The 21,599-nt window shown below is 47.6% G+C and overlaps 1 protein-coding gene across 32 annotated transcripts in view; it reads right to left on the bottom strand.

Moving 5' to 3' along the window:
- CHFR (checkpoint with forkhead and ring finger domains) overlaps positions 1–21,599 on the bottom strand; it is a 67,871-nt gene that overhangs the window by 35,713 nt on the left and 10,559 nt on the right. For 23 of the 32 annotated variants that reach the window (XM_055357770.2, XM_031000703.3, XM_055357769.2 and 20 more), the window contains exons 1-2: positions 10,944–11,088; positions 1,299–1,398 (exon numbers count right to left, since the gene is read on the bottom strand). The exons of 1 other annotated variant lie outside the window; for it this stretch is intronic. In XM_055357770.2, coding sequence (XP_055213745.1) covers positions 1,299–1,398; positions 10,944–11,076 — 233 coding nt within the window. In that variant the 5' untranslated portion in view covers positions 11,077–11,088. Of the gene's footprint in view, positions 1–1,298; positions 1,399–3,672; positions 4,280–10,943; positions 11,089–11,302; positions 11,583–21,599 lie in introns of those variants that run through there. 8 more of the 32 variants (XM_055357762.2, XM_055357755.2, XM_055357758.2 and 5 more) reach the window with 4 other exon arrangements.

Consider the following 21,599-nt stretch of genomic DNA (forward strand, 5'->3'; position numbering starts at 1 on the left):
TATGCATTTTTAACGTATGAATAGGATTTTGGAAAGCTTTCCACTTTCTAAGTCGAATATCCCTAAGCTGAATGTCCCTAATCAGAAATGTGAAATCCAAAACTTTTTGAGCACCAACAAGACAGACACTCAAAAAAATACTCACTGGAACATTTCAGAATTTTGAATCAGACATGCTCAACTGGTAAGCATAATGAAAATATTCTAAAATCTGAAACAATCCAAAATCTAAACAGTCTAGTTTCAGTCATTTCAGATACTCAATCTGTACTTCAGTTGTACAAGAACAAGAATTTATTAGTTTTAAAAAATGATTTTTTGATTTGAGGGAAAGAAATCAAACTTGAATAGGCTTGCAAGAACCAAAAATTACCAGCATCTTTTAAGTCTTATTTCTGAGACATACTTAATTTGAATACATTCAACAAGGGTCACAGACACCAAAGTGTCACTAAGTGTCCCATCCTGGAAACCAGGAAATACACCTTCTAATACCTTGGGAGCCTAATTAACTACAGTCATGCCCCAGATAATAAACTTTTGTTTCGTTTTGTTTTGAGATGGAGTTTCACTCGTTTCCCAGGCTGGAGTGCAGTGGTGCCATCTCAGCTCACCACAGTCTCCGACTCCCAGGTTCAAGTGATTCTCCTGTCTCAGCCTCCCGGGTAGCTGGGATTACAGGCGCATGCCACCACGCCCGGCTAATTTTTATATTTTTAATAGAGACAGGGTTTCCCCATGTTGGCCAGGCTGGGCTTGAGCTCCTGACCTCAGGTGATCCAACTGCCTCAGCCTCCCAAAGTGCTGGGATTACAGGTGTGAGCCACCGCGCCCGGGCTGATAATAATGTTTTTTTCAACAGACGCATATACGATAGGAGTCCCACAAGATTAAAATATCGTATTTTTACTGCACCTGCTCTGTGTTTAGATAAATACTCTTACCACTGTGTTACAACTGCCTATAGCATTCAGTACAGTAGCACGCCGTATAGGTTGATAGCCTAGGAGCAATCGGCTATACCATATAGCCTAGGTATGTAGTAGGCTACACCATCTAGGTTTGTTTAAGTATACTCCATGATGTTTGCAAGATGATCAAATTGTCTGACACATTTCTCAGACTGGATCCCTGTTGCTAAGGGACACATGACTGTGCTGTTATAAAAATGAGCTGCTGTTATCACACTAAAGACAGCATTTCTTCTCCTCCTCAGCCGTGGCATACGGCACATAGCACGAAGTCAGGCTTCTTAAGCTACAAGAAGAAACACCAAAAGAAGCTCAGAACATACTCACCTGGTATCCTCCAGTGTCACCTGACCTGATTTTTCATCCACTACAATTCTACAGTGATCTCCAGAGACAAGTTTATTGCTGGGGAAGGAAAGGTCGCAACCTAAAAAAGAGAGGGTGGGACAACACGGGATATGATCGTGGTAACTGTGAACACTACTGCACTTTGTTTACCAAAGTATGTGTTTCCAACTCAGGATCCCCATTGTACATATGTAAAAAAAACACTTGACCAAGAAAGACATAAAGAAATTTTTTTTTTTCTTGAGACGGAGTCTCACTCTGTCGCCAAGGCTGGAGTGCAGTGGCACCATCTCGGCTCACTGCAAGCTCCGCCTCCCAGGTTCACGCCATACTCCTGCCTCAGCCTCCCGAGTAGCTGGGACTGCAGGCGCCCGCCATCACGCCTGGCTAATTTTTTGTGTTTTTAGTAGAGACGGGGTTTCACCATGTTAGCCAGGATGGTCTTGATCTTTTGACCTCATGATCTGCCCACCTTGGCCTCCCAAAGTGCTGAGATTACAGGCGTGAGCCACTGCGCCCGGCCCATCCTGAACCTTTCTGAATCCCCACCCTCTCAAAGACACCCATCAATACCTCCAGTTACACACAGCCTCTTAAATGGCAATTTTACAGCCGGGCGCAGTGGCTCATACTTGTAAACCCAGCACTTTGAGAGGCTGAGGTGAACGGATCACGAGGTCAGGAGTTCGAGACCAGCCTGGCCAACACAGTGAAACCCCATATCTACTAAAAATACAAAAATTAGCTGGGCATGGTGGCGGTTGCCTGTAATCCCAGCTACTTGGGAGGCTGAGGCAGGAGAATCACATGAACCCAGGAGGCAGAGGTTGCAGTGAGCTGAGATCGCGCCACTGCACTCCAGCCTTGGCGACAGAGCTAGACTCCAACTGGAAATAAAAAAAAAAAAAGCAATTTTACAATATGCTTGCATACACAGCTAACCTGATGAGTATTATTAGAACTTTAAAAAAACTCAGGGGGTTGGCTAGGCCCGGTGGCTCACGCCGAGGCGGGTGGATCACAAGGTCAGGAGATTGAGACCATCCTGGCTAACACAGTGAAACCCCATCTCTACTAAAAATACAAAAAATTAGCCGGGCGTGGTGGCGGGCGCCTTGTAATCCCAGCTACTCAGGAGGCTGAGGCAGGAGAATGGCGAGAACCCGGGAGGAGGAGCTTGCAGTGAGCCGATATGGCGCCACTGCACTCCAGCCTGGGTGACAGAGCAAGACTCTGTCTCAAAAAAAAAAAAAAAGAAAAAAAGAAAAAAAACTCAGGGGCTTAAGTAATTCTTCAGTATCTTAATTTAGCCCTTAATTTCTTTTCTGTGTAAACTTAGGTTTCATAAATCAACATAAAATTGAAGCAACGACAGTCACAGAAAAAGTGACTCAGCCAACTGCCATAGGCATTTGTGTTTTTTTTTGTTTTTGTTTGTTTTGTTTTTTTTTTTTGAGATGGAGTCTCGCACTGTCGCCCAGGCTGGAGTGCAGTGGCACCATCTCGGCTCACTGAAACCTCCACCTTCCAGGTTCAAGCCATTCTCCTGCCTCAGCCTCCTGAGCAGCTGGGACTACAGGCATGCGCCACCATACCCAGCTAATTTTTTGTATTTTTAGTAGAGACGGGGTTTCACCATGCTGGTCTTGAACTCCTGACCTCTTGATCCACCCGCCTCGGCCTCCCAAAGTGTTGGGATTACAGGCGTGAGCCACCGCGCCTGGCCTGCGATAGGCATTTGTAAACTGCATCTTATATACAGGGATAGCTGAATACAGTAATTCTGACACTTTGGGATTTTTTTTTTCTTTTTTTTTGAGACGGAGTCTCTTTCTGTGGCCCAGGCTGGAGTGCAGTGGCACGATCTCGGCTCACTGCAACGTCTGCCTCCCGGGTTCAAGCGATTCTCCTGCCTCAGCCTCCTGAGTAGCTGGGATTACAGGCGCACACCACCAGGGCCAGTTAATTTTTGTATTTTTAGTAGAGATGAGGTTTCACAATGTTGGCCAGGATGGTCTCGATCTCTTGACCTCGTGATATGCCCGCCTCGGCTTCTCAAAGTGCTGGGATTACAGGCGTGAGCCACCAGCGCCCGGCCCTGAATACAAAAGCGAGAGGGAAAATCCTCAATACTTGCCCTCTCCTTAAATCAAAAGAACAAAGGCGTTTTAATATCTCATCATTAATCATTACTGCCTATAATAATCTATAAGGATATATAAAGATTCTAGAAGACAAAAAAGTGAAGGGTTTGGTCAGGAGACAGTGGCATGCAAACATACTTTTCCTAAACGTTCCACATAGAAAGACACCCTGAATCTGCTTTAGCCTGAGCCTTGCTCCCATCACTGACCTATGGGTGTGTGAATCAGAAGACTCAATATTGTTAAAATGTCAGCTGTCCTCCAGATTGTTTCATACATTCAATGCAATTCCAGTCAAAATCCCAGAGGGCTTGTAGACACTGACAAGCTGATTCTAAAGTTCACAGAAAAAAAGTGTAGAAAAACCAAAGCAATTTTGAAAAAGAATGAAGCTGGAAGACTCATATTACTTAATTGACTTACCATCATGCTATAGTAATCAATACAGTATTGTGGCTGTGTAAGGATGGCCAGACACAGACAAATGTAAAATCTAAAACTATGAAACTTCCAGTGGAAAAGACAGGCAAAAATCTTAGTGCCGTTGGGTCTTGCATGGACTTCGCAGATAGGATACAAAAAGCACAAACCAGGAAAAAAATAATAATAGTAAGCTGAGGTTTGTCAAAAGTAAAACCTGGGCCAGGTGCCGTGGCTCACACCTGTAATCCCAGCACTTTGGGAGGCCAAGGGGGTCGGATCACAAGCTCAGGAGATCGGGACCATCCTGGCTAACATGGTGAAACCCCGTCTCTACCAAAACTACAAAAAATTAGCTGGGCGTGATGGCGGGCGCCTGTAGTCCCAGCTACTCGGGAGGCTGAGGCAGAAGAATGGCGTGAACCCAGGAGGCGGAGCTTGTAGTGAGCCAAGATGGTGCCACTGCACTCCACCCTGGGCGACAGAGCGAGACTCCCGACTCAAAAAAAGAAAAAAAAAGTCAATTCTGGGCCAGGAGTGGTGGCTCACACCTGTAATCTCAGCACGTTGGGAGGCCGAGGCGGGTGGATCACAAGGTCAGGAGTTCAAGACCAGCCTGACCAACATGGTGAAACCCAGTCTCTACTAAAAATACAAAACTTAGCCAGGCATGGTGGCGGGCGCCTATAATCCCAGCTACACGGGAGGCTGAGGCAGGAGAATGGTGGGAACCCAGGAAGCGGAGGTTACAGTGAGCCGATATCACGCCACTGCACTCCATCCAGCCTGGGCGACAGAGCGAGACTCTGGCTCAACAAAAAAAAAAAAAAGTAAGGCTGGGGGCGGTGGCTCACGCCTATAATCCCATCACTTTGGGTGGCCAAGGTGGGCGGATCACTTCAGACCAGGACTTCAAGACCAGCCTGGCCAACAGGATGAGACCCCATCTCGACTAAAAATACAAAAAATTAGCCGGGCATGGTAGCATGCACCTGCAGTCCCAGCTACTTGAGAGGCTGAGGTGGGAGAACATGGGAGGTGGAGGTTGCAGTGAGCTGAGATCGCACCACTGCACTCCAGCCTGGCGACAGAGCGAGACTCCATCTCAAAAAAAAAAAAAAAAAGTAAAAATCTGTTATTCAAAAGATATTGTTTAAAAAGATGAAAAGACAAGCTATGGACTGGTGGAAATATTTGTAAAACACATATCTGACAAAGATCTTGTATCCAGAATGTATAGAGAACTCTGATAACTCAATAAATAGAAAGTAAATAATGCAACTTAAAACAATTTAAACACTTTATCAAAGAAGAGATATGGATGGCAAATTAAGCACATGACAAAATGCTCAACATCATTAATCTTCAGAGAAATGCAAATTAAAACCATGAAATACCACTACACACCAAATAAGAATTGGCTGAAAATAAAGACTGACCACGGGCCGGGCACGGTGGCTCACGCCTGTAATCCCAGCACTTTGGGAGGCCGAGGCGGGCGGATCACGTGGTCAAAAGATTGAGACCATCCTGGCCAACACGGTGAAACCCCGTCTCTACTAAAGATACAAAAAAATTAGCCGGGCGTGGTGGCACGTGCCTGTAGTCCCAGCTACTCGGGAGGCTGAGGCAAGAGAATGGCTTGAACCCGGGAGGCGGAGGTTGCAGTGAGCTGAGATTGCGCCACTGCAAATCCAGCCTGGCGACAGGGCAAGACTCTGTCTCAAAAAAAAAAAAAAAAGACTGACCACCTACAAGTGGCCAAAAGGGACGTGGAAAACCTGGAACCCTCGTACTGTGCTGTAGGACTGCAAAATGGACAAGCACGTGGGAAACAATGCGGCAGTTTCTCAGCAAGTTAAACAGACACTGGCCACGTGGCCCAGCAATTCCATTCATAGTCACTTAGCTAAGAGAAAAATGGATGTCCCTACAAAGACTGCACACTTATGTTTATATTAGCTTTATTTCTTACAAAAACAGGAAGCAGTATAAATGTCCATCCACTGGTTGTAAACTAACAAGCCATGGTGCATCCAAACCACAGAATACTACCCGGCAACGAAAGGAGCAAACCGCTGATCCATGCAACAAGGTGTGTGCCAGGGAAAGAAGCCAGGCACAGAAGACGACGGCGGACACCCTGTGACCCCGTGTCACGACACGCTGGAAGCAGCAGAAGGCAAAGAAACCAGATCAGTGGCTGCCAGGAGCCGGGACTCAGGGGGACCTTTCAGGGTGACGAACATGTTCTACATCTTGACTGCACTGGTGAGTACATTTCTCAAAACTCATGGAACTGAACCCCAAAAAAGGTGAATTTTACTACAAGTAAATGATACTGCCATGAAACCGGATATTAAAAATCTTATTTGTGCAAACATTCTGTACTATTGGAAGTACTGTATCCAAGGCAAGTATCACCTGTGGTCAAGCTCTTCCCATTCCATTGAGCATAACTGCCAGGACAGTCTCCTTCAAGCCCCAAAACCAGTGCAAGTCACGGTGTCGCCAGAGCCAGTTTGTAACAGAGGTGTCTCCATGCCAGAACATCAGGTTTTTTTTTTCTCTTTGAGACAAGGCCTTGCTCTGTTACCCCAGCTGTGGTGCAGTGGAGCAATCACAGCTCACTGCAGCCTTGAACTCCCAGGCTCATGTGATCCTCCCACTTCAGCCTCCTGAGTAGCTGAGACTACCAATATGCGCCACCACGCTCAGCTAATTTTTAAATTTTTTGTAGATACAGGGTCTATGTTGCCCTGGCTGGTCTCAAACTCATAGGGTCAAGAGATCCTCCTGCTTTGGCCTCCCAAACTGCTGGGATTACAGGCATGAGCCACCGTGCCTGGCCTGAATATCAGCATTCTAATCTGGAACCAAGATGCTTTGTGCTAAAGTTCTATTCACAGCATTTGCTGCGCTTGACACTTGGCGGGTTAAATCTTTCAAGCAGTTGATGTACATTTCTGCCACTCTCTTAGAATAAAGAGCTCTTGGCTGGGCACGGTGGCTCACGCCTGTCATCCCAGCACTTTGGGAGGCCGAGGCGGGGGGATCACCTGAGGTCAGGAGTTAGAGACTAACCTAGCCAACATGATGAAACCCTGTCTCTACAAAATACAAAAATTAGCCAGGCGTGGTGGTGAGTGCCTGTAATCCCAGCTACTCTGGATGCTGAGGAAGGAGAATCACTTTAACCTGGGAGGCAGAGGTTGCAGTGAGCCGAGATCACATCATTGCACTCCAGCCTGAGAAAGAGGAGTGAAACTCCGTCTCAAAAAAAAAAAAAAAAAAGGCTGGGCGCAGTGGCTCACGCCTGTAATCCCAGCACTTTGGGAGGCCGAGGCGGGTGGATCATGAGGTCAGGAGATCAAGACCATCCTGGCTAACATGGTGAAACCCTGTCTCTACTAAAAATACAAAAAAAATTAGCCAGGCGTGGTGGCGGGTGCCTGTAGTCCCAGCTACTTGGGAGGTTGACGCAGGAGAATGGTGTGAACCCAAGAGGCAGAGCTTGCAGTGAGCCGAGATCGTGCCACTGCACTCCAGCCTGGATAAAGAGCTCTTTGGGAAAACAAGGTTGTTGCACTCCTTCCTACACGTTACCTAGGCTTTCCCTTTTCCCCCAAATAATGCCTTATAAATGGCAGGCACATCATTGCTTTAAAATAATCAAGTTCTGTCTGGGTGAGGTGGCTCATGGATGTAATCCCAACACTTTGGGAGGCCAAGGCAGGTGGATCATTTGATTTGAGGCCAGGAGTTCAAGACCAGCCTGACCAACATGGTGAAACCTCATCTCTACTAAAAATACCAAAAAACTAGCCAGGTGTGGTGGCACAAGCCTGTAATCTCAGCTAGTCTGGAGGCTCAGGCAGGAGAATCACTTTAACCTGGAAGATGCAGGTTGTAGTGAGCGAAGATCGCACCACTGCACTCCAGCCTGGGTGACAGAGTAAGACTCCGTCTCAAAAAATAAATATATCAGGCCGGGCACAGTGGCTCACGCCTGTAATCCCAGCACTTTGGGAAGCCGAGGCGGGTGGATCACCTGAGGTCAGGAGTTCAAGACCAGCCTGACGAACATGGAGAAACCCCGTCTCTACTAAAAATACAAAAAGTAGCTGAGCGTGGTGGCACATACTTGTAATCCCAGCTACTCGGGAGGCTGAGGCAGGAGAACTGCTTGAACCCAGGAGGTGGAGGTTGAGCCAAGATGGCACCACTGCACTACAGCCTGGGGAATAAGAGCAAAACTCCGTCTCAAAAAAAAAAAAAAATATATATATATATATATATAATAAATAAAATAATCAAGTTCTACAACTGTTAGGAACTGAATGTTTGTAACTGAGTGTCTGTACCCCCCTAAAATTCATATATTTAAGTCCTAATCCCCAATGTGACTGTATTTGGAAATGGGGCCTGTGAGCTGATAAATGTTAAATGAGGTCACTAGGTGGGAATCAGATGTCACAGGGCTGGCGCCCTCTTAAGAGGAGGCAGAGAGAGCAGAGTCCCCCTCTCTGCCATGTGAGGACACAGCAAGAAAGTGGCCACCTGCAAGCCAAGAAGAGAGCCCTCACCAGGAACCCAATCTGCCAACACCTTGATCTTGGACTTCCCAGCCTCCCGAACCATGAAAATAAATTTCTGGCCAGGCACAGTGGCTCACACCTGTAATCCTAGCACTTTGAGAGGCCGAGGCAGACAGATTGCTGGAGCTCAGAAGTTCGAGACCAGCCTGGGCAACACAGTGAAACCCCATCTCTACTAAAATAGAAAAAAATAAGCCAGGTGTGGTGGTACGTGCCTGTAGTCCCAGCTACTCGGGAGGCTGAGGCAGGAGAATCGCTTGAACCTGGAAGAGGAAAGTTGCAGTGAGCCAAGATCGTGCCACTGCACTCCAGCCTGGGTGACAGAGCGGGACTCTATCTCAAAAATTAAAAAAATAAAATAAAATAAAAAATAAATTTCTGGCTGGGCGCGATAGCTCACGCCTGTAATCCCAGCACTTTGGGAGGCTGAGGCAGGCAGATCACGAGGTCAGGAGATTGAGACCATCCTGGCTAACATGGTGAAACCCCGTCTCTACTAAAAATACAAAATACCACTGCCAGGCGTGGTGGCGGGCGCCTGCAGTCCCAGCTACTCGGGAGGCTGAGGCAGAAGAAGGGCAAGAACCCGGGAGGTGGAGCTTGCAGTGGGCCGAGATCGCGCCACTGCACTCCAGCCTGGGTGACAGAGTGAGACTCTGTCTCAAAAAATATATAAATAAATAAACAAATAAATAAATAAATAAATTTCTGTTGCTTAAGCCACCCAGAATGTAGTATTTTGCTATGGTAGTATGAACAAACTAATACAATAATCTTAAAGTTTTTGCTGGCAACATTATTTATAAATTCACTAAAATCGTTCCTATTAAAAGATAAACTCAATGACATATTTTTGCTCCTTGTCTTAACATGTAATGTCCTACCATGTAATAACGTATAACATGTTACAATAACAATGGCTAATGCTAAGGGCTAACGCTAAAGTTCCTTCTAAGCAGTTCGTGTATGATCTCATTAACTCCTCAGAGCAACTCTATGAAGTAGGTACATAGGCACATAAAGATGTCGTTAGCCCAGAGTAATGTGTTGACAGATTGGAAACCCACATAATTTGTCTCTAGGGCCTCTGCTCTTCACCAAACCTCCTAGTCTATCAAGTAAAGACAAAGGGAAAAATCTTCAAATACTTCCTCTTGGCTTAAAGGGATAATTTTGATATGTTATAATGATATCTAAATACTTTCAAAGTTGTAAAATAAACTTTGACTTGATACTGGAATGTAAGACTACCAAAACACCCCAAAAAACAAAACCAGGTCAGACACAGTGGTTCACACCTGTAATCCCAGCACTTTCGGAGGCCGAAGCAGGCGAATCACTTTAGTTCAGTTGTTCAAGACCAGCCTGGGCAATATGGCGAAAGCTCGTCTCTACTAAAAATACAAAAATTAGCCAGGCATGGTGGCACACGCCTGTAGTCCCAGCTACTCCAGAGGCTGAGGCGGGAGAATCACTTGAACCGGGAGGCAGAGGGTGCAGTGAGCTGAGATCACACCACTGCACCCCAGCCTGGGCCACAGAGCAAGACTCTTATCTCAAAAAAACAAACAAACAAACAAACAAACAAAAACCAGGTGCAAGCACATTATAAGGGATGAAATTAAACAACAAAAAAAAAAAATTGCTTCCAAACAGCAAATATTTCCCATCCTCGCTCCTTTTTAGAGTATAATGTCGGAGCTAATTCATTAATTTTCAGACAAACTAAACATTTTTGTTGACAGGACCAGTGCGTTTCTCTCCCCATACAAAGGCTTCAGAGGAAATCAAACTACCAGATGGTCACTTGGGAGACTGGAGGCAGTGAATGTGGAGGCTGAGGGAACTTTCTCTCACCCGTTGTATGACTTTGTTCAAGTTCTTAGCTTTCCAGGTTTATTAAATAAATAAATATTCTAGGGGCTGGGACTTGAGATCTTTTTTAATATAAGCACTACAGCTATAAATTTCCCTCTGAGTACTGCCTTGGCTGCATCCTAAATACCTTTTGGTGTATTCTATTTTTGTTTCATTTGTCTCAAAACAAGGTCCCCCTTGTAAAGACTTATTTGACCCACCGGTTGCTTTAAGAGTGTGGTGTTTCATGTCCACATTATCTGTGAATTTTCCACTTTTCCTTCTATTATTTTTAATTTCGTTCCATTACAATCAGAAAAGATACTCTGTACGGCAACGAAAGTGACAATATTGCATTCTGGAGAGTATATTAACACAACTAACTTATACAGTTGTAACGAAGGCTAAATGATGTGCGTGAATCATACGCAAGAATCGGTGGGCAGAACACCGAATAAATACCAGTTCTTACACGACATTTCACTCCACGGAAAAGTGTGGAGCGCACACTGCACCGCCGCCCCTGTGGCCTGCCCGCAACCCGGTGGCTCTGCCCGGCCCCGGCCCCCGGCCCCAGGCCCCCGTCCCCGGCCTCAGCCCCGCACCTCGTCTCCGCCCGATGGTCCACTCCCGCTTCCTCAGGAGGACGTGCGGCTCGCCCTCCTCCGCGCCCAGACGCAGGAGCCGTCCCCAGGGCTGCGGCGGCGGCGACTGCTTGCCTTCCTCGGGCCGCTCCATCGGGATTCACATCTGCGGAGACCCCGGAAATGCCCGTGGAGACTCCCGACCCCAGAGGCCGAGACTCGGCGCCCGCCCCACCCCGCGGGCCCCGGCCCGGCAGCCCGCGCCCACGCAGCCACGCAGCCCCGCAGCCCGGCCTGGACGCCGGCGGGCGCCCCCTCCCACGGCCGCAACCAGGTCCCCCTTCGCCGCCCGCCGCAGCCCCCTCGCCAGCCGCGCTTACCCCCGCCCCGCGCCGAACCCGGAACCGGCTGCGCGGCCGCCGCTGTCAAGAGACATTGCGGCTCCCTCAGCTGACCCGCGGGGCGGGGCCAGAGGCCTCTGCGCCCCGCGATTGGCTGGCGGCGGCGCTCACCAAGAGCGGCAGCTAGAGCGGAGCCGGGAGTGGCCCGCGAGAGTAGGCGCGTGGAGGGCTCTCGGCCATCTTTGATCCTGGCCAGGCGACTTCGTCGCCTGCGGATCACGGAAGTGGCTGCGGTCGGCGCCATGTTATGTTGGGGCAGAAGGGACGGGGAACTTCCGGATTGGAAGCCCCAAGGATTCTGAGAGCCCCGCTAATCTGGGGATGACTCCTAGGAGTAGAAGACGGTCCATCTTAGTTGTCACGAGGTAGTGCACGTGGGGACCCTTTCGGGTACAGTTGCACACAGTGGATCACACAGATCCGAAGTCTGAGGCACAGGGCGCGGTCCGCGAGTGGGAGCGGCTGCTTTGTGGGCAGGGTGGACGCGGGGCCACGTCTTGGCCGGCGTTTTGCGGGGTCTTCCTGTTCTGAACGCGCGTATCTTTTGCCTCAGTATCTCACTTCTTGGAATCCGGCGGCGTTCACGTGTGTGCTCCAGAGAAGGGCGCCAGAGGGTATTCCCTGAAAGTGAAAGGTCGGCGAAAGAGGAGTAAAGACGGCGAGACGCGTCCACGCAGGGGGAGTCTGTGCGGTTTGGAGGAACGCGCCAATGTCTGCACTCATGAGGAGCCCCCAAGGGCGGTTTTAAGAGGGTGAAGCAGGACCGGGCGCAGTGACTTACGCCTGTAATCTAAGTGCTTTGGAAGGCCTAGGCAGGAGGATCTCGAGCCCAGGAGTTTGAGATTAGCCTGAGACCTCATCGCTACCAAAATAAATAAAGTAGGCATCCATTTGTGTAAAACAAACCATATATACACACATATATACATATATAAACATTTGTATATATAGGTATAGGCATAGTTATCTATACCTTGTAAACCAAAAATAAAATTGTAAGCCTCCCCAACCAACTGAATGAACTGAGTCTCTCAACGCGAAAGTTAACCTGAAAAACCAGTTCAGTCCCTGATGGGAAGCAGGGTTTGGATATGTCCCATTATACTGTCCTCCCTTTGGAATTCAGGTATAACTGACCAGCGTCAACGTTAAAACAGACAACTTAAAGCTGACCAAACGGACTGTAGCATTAAGATACATCACATGACAAATAGCAGGCCCTGGAAGAAAACGAAGTATTTTACCCTGACGTGTATTTATTTAACATAGTTTTACGTAGCCCTGCAAAACTGTCTCCTGGGGGAAATCTATTTTGTAGAGAATCTCCTTCCTTTTCCACATCTTTTCCTGATCCAGGAGAGAATGTAAGACTCTGGCACCTTTTTAATTCTGATAAGAAAAGTTTACCATCTATTCTCTCTGAAGCCTGCTGCCTGGAGCGGCATCTGCATTAGAATGGCCAGAGTGGTGGTGCTCAAGCCTCTAATCCTAGCACTTTGGGAGGCCGAGGTGGGTGGATTGCTTGAGCCCAGGAGTTCAGACCATCCTGGGCAACATGGGGAGACCCCGTCTTAGCTGGACTTGATGACAGCACATGCCTATAGTCCCAGCTATTCGGGAGGGTGAGGTGGGCAGATTCCTTGAGCCCAGAAGGACAAGGCTGCGGTAAATCACAGATTGTGCCACTGCAATCCAGCCTGGGCAACAGAGACCCTGTCAAAAAAAAAATAAAATAGAAACTTTGTCTCCCTTAGCTTAACCCAGACAATCCTTTCTATTGATTCCAGGTCTTTAGATAATAACTTAACTCTTTCAACCAAGTGCCAATCAGAAAATCTTTGAATCCATCTATGAACTTTCTCCCTAAAAGGTGTAAAACCGGCTGGGTGCAGTGGCTCACATCTGTAATCCCAGCAGTTTGGGAGGCTGAGGCAGGTGGATCGTGTCAGGCCTCTGAACCTAAGCTAAGCTATCACATCCCCTGTGACCTGCATGTATATATATGCCTAGATAGCCTGAAGTAACTGAAGAATCACAAAAGAAGTGAAAATGGCCTGTTCCTGCCTTAGCTGATGACATTCCACTACAAAAGAAGTGAAAATGGCCGGTCCTTGCCTTAACTGATGACATTACCTTGTGAAATTCCTTCTCCTGGCTCATCCTGGCTCAAAAAACTCCCTCATTGAGCACCTTGTGACCCCCCACCCCTGCCCACCAGAGAACAACCCCCCTTTGACTGTAATTTCCCTTTACCTACTTAAATCTTATAAAACGGCCCCCCTACCCCTATCTGCCCTTTGCTGACTCTCTTTTCGGACTCAGCCCGCCTACACCCAGGTGAGTAAAAAACTTTATTGCTCACACAAAGCCTGTTTGATGGTCTCTTCACATGGACACGCGTGAAATTTGGTGCCGTGACTCGGATTGGGAGACCTCCCTTGGGAGATCAATCCCCTGTCCTCCTGCTCTTTGCTCCATGAGAAAGATCCACCTACGACCTCAGGTCCTCAGACCAACCAGCCCAAGGAACATCTCACCAATTTTAAATCCAGTAAGCGGCTTCTTTTTACTGTCTTCTCCCACCTCTCTCACTATCCCTCAACCTCTTTCTCCTTTCGATCTTGGTGCCACACTTTAATCTCTCCTTACTCTTAATTTCAGTTCCTTTCCTTTTCTGGTAGAGACAAAGGAGACGTGTTTTATCCATGAACCCAAAATTCCGGCGCCGGTCACGGACTCGGGAAGACAGTCTTCCCTTGGTGTTTAATCGCGCGGGGACGCCTGCCTGATTATTCACCCACGTTTCAGAGGTGTCTGACCACGCAGGGACGCCTGCCTTGGTCCTTCACCCTTAGTGGCAAGTAATGCTTTTTTGGGGGGCAAGAACCCCCCAACCCCTTCTCTCCGTGTCTCTACCCCTTCTCCACTTTCCTGGGTGGCAAGCACCCCCCACCCCCTTCTCTCCATGTCTCTACCCTCTCTTTTCTCTGGGCTTGCCTCCTTCACTATGGGCAAACTTCCACCCTCCATTCCTCCCTCTTCTCCATTAGCCTGTGTTCTCAAAAACTTAAAACCTCTTCAACTCACACCTGACCTAAAACCTAAATGCCTTGTTTTCTTCTGCAACACTGCTTGGCCCCAATACAAACTTGACAATGGCTCTAAATAGCCAGAAAACGGCACTTTCAACTTCTCCATTCTACAAGACCTAAATAATTTTTGTCGAAAAATAGGCAAATGGTCTGAGGTGCTTTACATCCAGGCATTTTTCACACTTCGTTCCCTCCCTGGTCTCTGTTCCCAATGTGATTCCTCCCAAATCCTCCTTCTCTCCCTCCTGCCTGTTCCCTCAGTCCCAACCCCAAGAGTCGCTGAGTCTTTCCAGTCTTCCTTTTCTACAGACCCATCTGACCTCTCCCCTCCTCCCCAGGCTGCTCGTCGCCAGGCCAAGCTAAGTCCCAATTCTTCCTCAGCCTCCGCTCCTCCACGCTATAATCTTTCTGTCACCTCCCCTCCTCACACCCGGTCCGGCTTACAGTTTAGTTCCTTGACTAGCTCTTCCCCACCTGCCCAACAATTTCCTCTTAGAGAGGTGGCTGGAGCTGAAGGCATAGTCAGGGTACATGTGCCTTTTTCTCTATCAGACCTCTCTCAGATCAGTCAACATTTAGGCTCTTTCTCATCAGACCCCACTAAATACATACAGGAATTCCGATATCTAACTCTGTCCTACAAGTTAACCTGGAGTGACTGAAATGTCATCCTAGCTTCTACCCTCTCCCCAGATGAATGGGAAAGAGTTTTTTCTCTAGCCCAATCTCACGCTGATAACCACCGGCTTCATGAGCCAGACCTCCAGGAAGGCATTAGAGCAGTTCCCCAAGAGGATCCCCAATGGAACTATCAGGCAGATTCCCCAGGTACAGCTAGGCAAGATTACATGATTTCCTGCCTAGTTGAAGGGCTTAAAAAGGCAGCTTACAAAGCTGTTAATTATGACAAGCTTACAGAAACTACCCAAGGTAAAGACGAAAACCCAGCCCAGTTCATGGCCCGCTTAGCAGCAACCCTCAGACACTTTACCGCCCTAGACCCAGAGGGGCCAGAAGGCTGCCTTATTCTTAATATGCATTTTGTCATCCAATCCACTCCTGACATTAGGAAAAAACTTCAAAAATTAGAATCTGGCCCTCAAACCCCACAATAGGAATGAATCAACCTTGCCTTCAAGTTGTACAATAATAGAGGGGAGGCAGCCAGACAGCAATGCATTTTTGAGTTACAATTACTTGCCTCTGCTGTGAGACAAAACCCAGACACACCTCCAGCACACAAGAACTTCAAAATGCCTAAGCTGCACATGCCTAAGCCGCAGTAGTCAAGCATTCCTACAAGACTTCCTCCATTAGGATCTTGCTTCAAGTGCCAGAAATCTGGCCACTAGGCAAGGAATGCCCATAGCCTGGGATTCCTCCCAAGCCGTGTCCCATCTGTGCAGGGACCCACTGGAAATCAGACTGCCCAGCTCGCCTGGCAGCCACCCCTAGAGCCCCTAAAGCTCTAGCCCAAGACTCTCTGACTGACTCCTTCCCAGATCTGCTTGGCTTAGCAGCTGAAGACTGACGCTGCCTGATCACCCTGGAAGCCCCCTGGACCATCATGGATGCTGAGCTTCGGGTAACTCTCACAGTGGCGGGTAAGTCCATCCCCTGTTTAATCGATACGGGGGCTACCCACTCCACGTTACCTTCTTTTCAAGGGCCTGTTTCCCTTGCCCCCATAACTGTTGTGGGTGTTGACGGCCAAGCTTCAAAACCCCTTAAAACTCCCCCACTCTGGTGCCAACTTGGACAACATTCTTTTATGCACTCTTTTTTAGTTATCCCCACTTGCCCAGTTCCCTTATTAGGTCGATACATTTTAACCGAATTATCTGCTTCCCTGACTATTCCTGGACTACAGCCATATCTCATTGCCGCTCTTCTTCCCAACCCAAGGCCTGCTTTGCGTCTTCCTCTCGTATCCCCCCACCTTAACCCACAAATATAGGACACCTCTACTCCCTCCCTGGCAACCGATCACATGCCCATTACTATCCCCTTAAAACCTAATCACCCTTACCCCGCTCAATGCCAATATCCCATCCCACGGCATGCTTTAAAAGGATTAAAGCCTGTTATCACTCGCCTGCTACAGCATGGGCTTCTAAAACCTATAAACTCTCCTTACAATTCCCCCATTTTACCGTCCAAAAACCGGACAAGTCTTACAGGTTAGTTCAGGATCTGCGCCTTATCAACCAAATTGTTTTGCCTAGTCACCGCGTGGTGCCCAACCCGTACACTCTTTTGTCCTCAATACCTTCCTCCACAACTCACTATTCCGTTCTCGATCTTAAAGATGCTTTTTTCACTATTCCGCTGCACCCCTCGTCCCAGCCTCTCTTTGCTTTTACCTGGACTGACCCTGGCACCCATCAGTCCCAGCAGCTTACCTGGGCTGTGCTGCCGCAAGGCTTCAGGGACAGCCCTCATTACTTCAGCCAAGCTCTTTCTCATGATTTACTTTCTTTCCACCCCTCCACTTCTCACCTTATTCAATATGTTGATGACCTTCTTCTTTGTAGCCCCTCCTTTGAATATTCTCAACAAGACACCCTCCTGCTCCTTCAACATTTATTCTCCAAAGGATATCAGGTATCCCCCTCCAAAGCTCAAATTTCTTCATCTGTTACCTACCTCATGATAATTCTTCATAAAGACACACGTGCTCTCCCTGCTGATCGTGTCCAACTGATATCTCAAACCCCAACACCGTCTACAAAACAACTCCTTTCCTTCCTAGGCATGGTTAGATACGTTCAACTTTGGATACATGGTTTTGCCATCCTAACAAAACCATCATATAAACTCACAAAAGGAAACCTAGCTGACCCCATAGATCCTAAATCCTTTCCCCACTCCTCTTTCCTTTCCTTAAAGACAGTTTTAGAGACTGCCCCCACTAGCTCTCCCTGACTCATCCCAACTCTTTTCATTACACACAGCCGAAGTGCAGGGCTGTGCAATCAGAATTCTTACACAAGGACAAGGATCGCGTCCTGTAGCCTTTTGGCCAAACAACTTGACTTTACTGTTTTAGGCTGGCCATCATGTCTCCATGCAGTGGCTGCTGCTGCCCTAATACTTTCAGAGGCCCTCAAAAATCACAAACTATGCTCAACTCACTCTCTGCAGCTCTCATAACTTCCAAAATCTATTTTCTTCCTCACATCTGATACATATACTTTCTGCTCCCTGGCTCCTTCAGCTATACTCACTCTTCGTTTAGTCTCCCACAATTACCATTGCTCCTGGCCCAGAGTTCAATTCAGCCTCCCACATTATTCCGGATACTACACCTGACCCTCATGACTGTATCTCTCTGATCCACCTGACATTCACCCCATATCCCCATATTTCCTTCTTTCCTGTTCCCCACCCTGATCACATTTGGTTTATTGATGGCAGTTCCACCAGGCCTAATTGCCACTCACTAGCAAAGGCAGGCTAAGTGAGTGGAAGATAGCAAAGTATCTTCCACATCTATCATTGAGGCTACCACTCTGCCTCCCTCCACTACCTCTCAGCAAGCTGAACTAGTTGCCTTAACTCAGGCCCTCACTCTTTTTTTTTGAGATGGAGTTTCGCTCTTGTTGCCCAGGCTGGAGTGCAATGGCGCAATCTCGGCTCACTGCAACCTCTGCCTCCTGGGTTCAAGCAATTCTTCTGCCTCAGCCTCCCAAGTAGCTGGGATGACAGGCATGCACCACCACGCCCGGCTAATTTTGTATTTGTAGTAGAGACGGGGTTTCTCCATGTTGGTCAGGCTGGTCTTGAACTCCAAAACTCAGGTGATCCGCCCATCTCAGCCTCCCAAAGTGCTGGGATTACAGGTGTGAGCCACCACGCCCGGCGCCCTCACTCTTGCAAAAGGACTACATGTCAATATTTATACTGACTCTAAATATGCCTTCCATATTCTGCACCACCATGCTGTTATATAGGCTGAAAGAGGTTTCCTCACTATGCAAAGGTCCTCCATCATTAATGCCTCTTTAATAAAAACTCTGCTCAAGGCTGCTCCTTTATGTATCTCTCAGCAAAGACCCACTGGAATTCCCCTAGGTAACCTTTCACCTTCTCGATGTTCCTTTATTCTTCATCTCCAAAGCCCAACTACACACATCACTGAAACAATTGAAGCCTTCCAGCTCCATATTACAGATAAGTCCTCTATCAATACTGACCAACTTAAAAATATTAGCAGTAATTATTGCTTAAGAAGACACTTACCCTGCATTTCACTCCATCTTTGGCTACCTTCCCCTTGCTCGTCAGGCTCTCCTCCCAGGCCCTCTTCTTGTTTACTTATACCCAGACCCATAAATAACAGTGAAAGGTTGCTCGTAGATAGTTGACGTTTTCTCATACACCATGAAAATCGAACCTCCCCCTCTACGCAGTTACCCCATCATGAAAGGTTGCTCGTAGACACTCAGCATTTCCACATACACCATGAAAATCGAACCTCCCCCTCTACGCAGTTACCCCATCATGAAAGGTTGCTCGTAGACACTCAGCATTTCCTCATACACCATGAAAATCGAACCTCCCCTTCTACGCAGTTACCCCATCATGAAAGGTTGCTCGTAGACACTCAGCATTTCCACATACACCATGAAAATCGAACCTCCCCCTCTACGCAGTTACCCCATCATGAAAGGTTGCTCGTAGACACTCAGCATTTCCTCATACACCATGAAAATCGAACCTCCCCTTCTACGCAGTTACCCCATCATGAAAGGTTGCTCGTAGACACTCAGCATTTCCTCATACACCATGAAAATCGAACCTCCCCTTCTACGCAGTTACCCCATCATGAAAGGTTGCTCGTAGACACTCAGCATTTCCTCATACACCATGAAAATCGAACCTCCCCCTCTACGCAGTTACCCCATCATGAAAGGTTGCTCGTAGACACTTGACGTTTTCTCACACACCATGAAAATCGAACCTCCCCTTCTACGCAGTTACCCCATCATGAAAGGTTGCTCGTAGACACTCAGCGTTTCCTCATACACCATGAAAATCGAACCTCCCTCTCTACGCAGTTACCCCATCATGAAAGGTTGCTCGTAGACATTCAGCGTTTCCTCATACACCATGAAAATCGAACCTCCCCCTCTACGCAGTTACCCCATCATGAAAGGTTGCTCATAGACACTCGACATTTTCTCATACACCATGAAAGTCTAACCTCCCCCTCTACGCAGTTACCCCATCATGAAAGGTTGCTCATAGACACTCAGCGTTTTCTCACACACCATGAAAATCGATCCTCCCCTCTATGCAGTTACCCCATCGTGAAAGGTTGCTCATAGACACTAGACGTTTTCTCATACACCATGAAAATCGAACGTCCCCCTCTATGCAGTTACCCCACCAGTCCCCATTACAACCTCTGATGGCTGCTGCCCTAGCTAGATCCCTAGGAGTGTAGGTACAAGACACCCCTTTCAGCACTCCTTCTCATCTTTTTACTTTGCATCTCCAGTTTTGCCTGGCACAAGGTCTCTTCTTCCTCTGTGGATCCTCTACCTACATGTGTCTACCTGCTAATTGGACAGGCACATGCACATTAGTTTTCCTTACTCCCAAAATTCAATTTGCAAATAGGACCAAAAAGCTCCCTGTTCCCCTCCTGACACCAACATGACAAAAAAGAGTTATTCCACTAATTCCCTTGCTTGTCAGTTTAAGACTTTCTGCCTCTACTATTGCTCTCAGTACTGGGATAGCAGGCATTTCAACCTCTGTCACAACCTTCCGTAGCCTCTCTAATGACTTCTCTGCTAGCATCACAGACATATCACAAACTTTATCAGTCCTCCAGGCCCAAGTTGACTCTTTAGCTGTCCTCCAAAACCGCTGAGGCCTTGACTTACTCAATGCTGAAAAAGGAGGACTCTGTATATTCTTAAATGAGGAGTGTTGTTTTTACCTAAATTAATCTGGCCTGGTGTATGACAACATAAAAAAACTCAAGGATAGGGCCCAAAAACTTGCCAACCAAGCAAGTAATTATGCTGAACTCCCTTGGGCACTCTCTAATTGGATGTCCTGGGTCCTCCCAATTCTTAGTCCTTTAATACCTATTTTCTCCTTCTTTTATTCAGACCTTGTATCTTCCGTTTGGTTTCTCAATTCATCCAAAACTGTATCCAGGCCATCACCAATCATTCTATACGACAAATGCTCCTTCTAACAATCCCACAATATCACCGCTTAACACAAAATCCTCCTTCAACTTGACCTCTCCCATTCTAGGTTCCCACGCCACCCCTAATCCTGCTGGAAGCAGCCCTGAGAAACATCGCCCATTATCTCTCCATGCCACCCCCACAAAAAAATTTTTTTCGCTGCCCCAACACTTCAACACTATTTTATGTTATTTTTCTTATTAATATAAGAAGGCAGGAATGTCAGGCCTCTGGGCCCAAGCTAAGCCATCACATCCCCTGTGACCTGCATGTATATGCCCAGATGACCTGAAGTAACTGAAGAATCACAAAAGAAGTGAAAATGGCCTGTTCCTGCCTTAACTGATGACATTCCACTACAAAAGAAGTGAAAATGGCCGGTCCTTGCCTTAACTGATGACATTACCTTGTGAAATTCCTTCTCCTGGCTCATCCTGGCTCAAAAAGCTCCCCCACTGAGCACCTTGTGACCCCTACCCCTGCCCGCCAGAGAACAACCCCCTTTGACTGTAATTTTCCTTTACCTACCCAAATCCTATAAAACGGCCCCACCCCATCTCCCCTTTGCTGACCCTCTTTTCGGACTCAGCCCACCTGCACCCAGGTGATTAAAAAGCTTTATTGCTCACACAAAGCCTGTTTGGTGGTCCCTTCACACGGACGCGAGTGAAAGATCACGAGGTCAGGAGTTCAAGACCAACCTGGCCAAGATGGTGAAACCCCTTGTCTACTAAAAATACAAAAAAAATTAGTCGGGCTTGTTGGCAGGTGCCTGTAATCTCAGCTACTCAGGAGGCTGAGGCAGAGAATTGCTTGAACCTGGGAGGCAGAGGTTGCAGTGAGCCGAGATTGCATCACTGCACTCCAGCCTGGGTGACAGAGTGAGACTCTGTCTTAAAAAAAAAAAAAAGTATAAAACCAAGCTGTAGGCCCACCACCATGGGCACAGGGTCTTAGGACCTCTTGGGACTGTGC

The sequence above is a fragment of the Gorilla gorilla genome, chromosome 10, assembly GCF_029281585.2.
Source record: "Gorilla gorilla gorilla isolate KB3781 chromosome 10, NHGRI_mGorGor1-v2.1_pri, whole genome shotgun sequence".
NCBI lineage: Eukaryota > Metazoa > Chordata > Mammalia > Primates > Hominidae > Gorilla > Gorilla gorilla.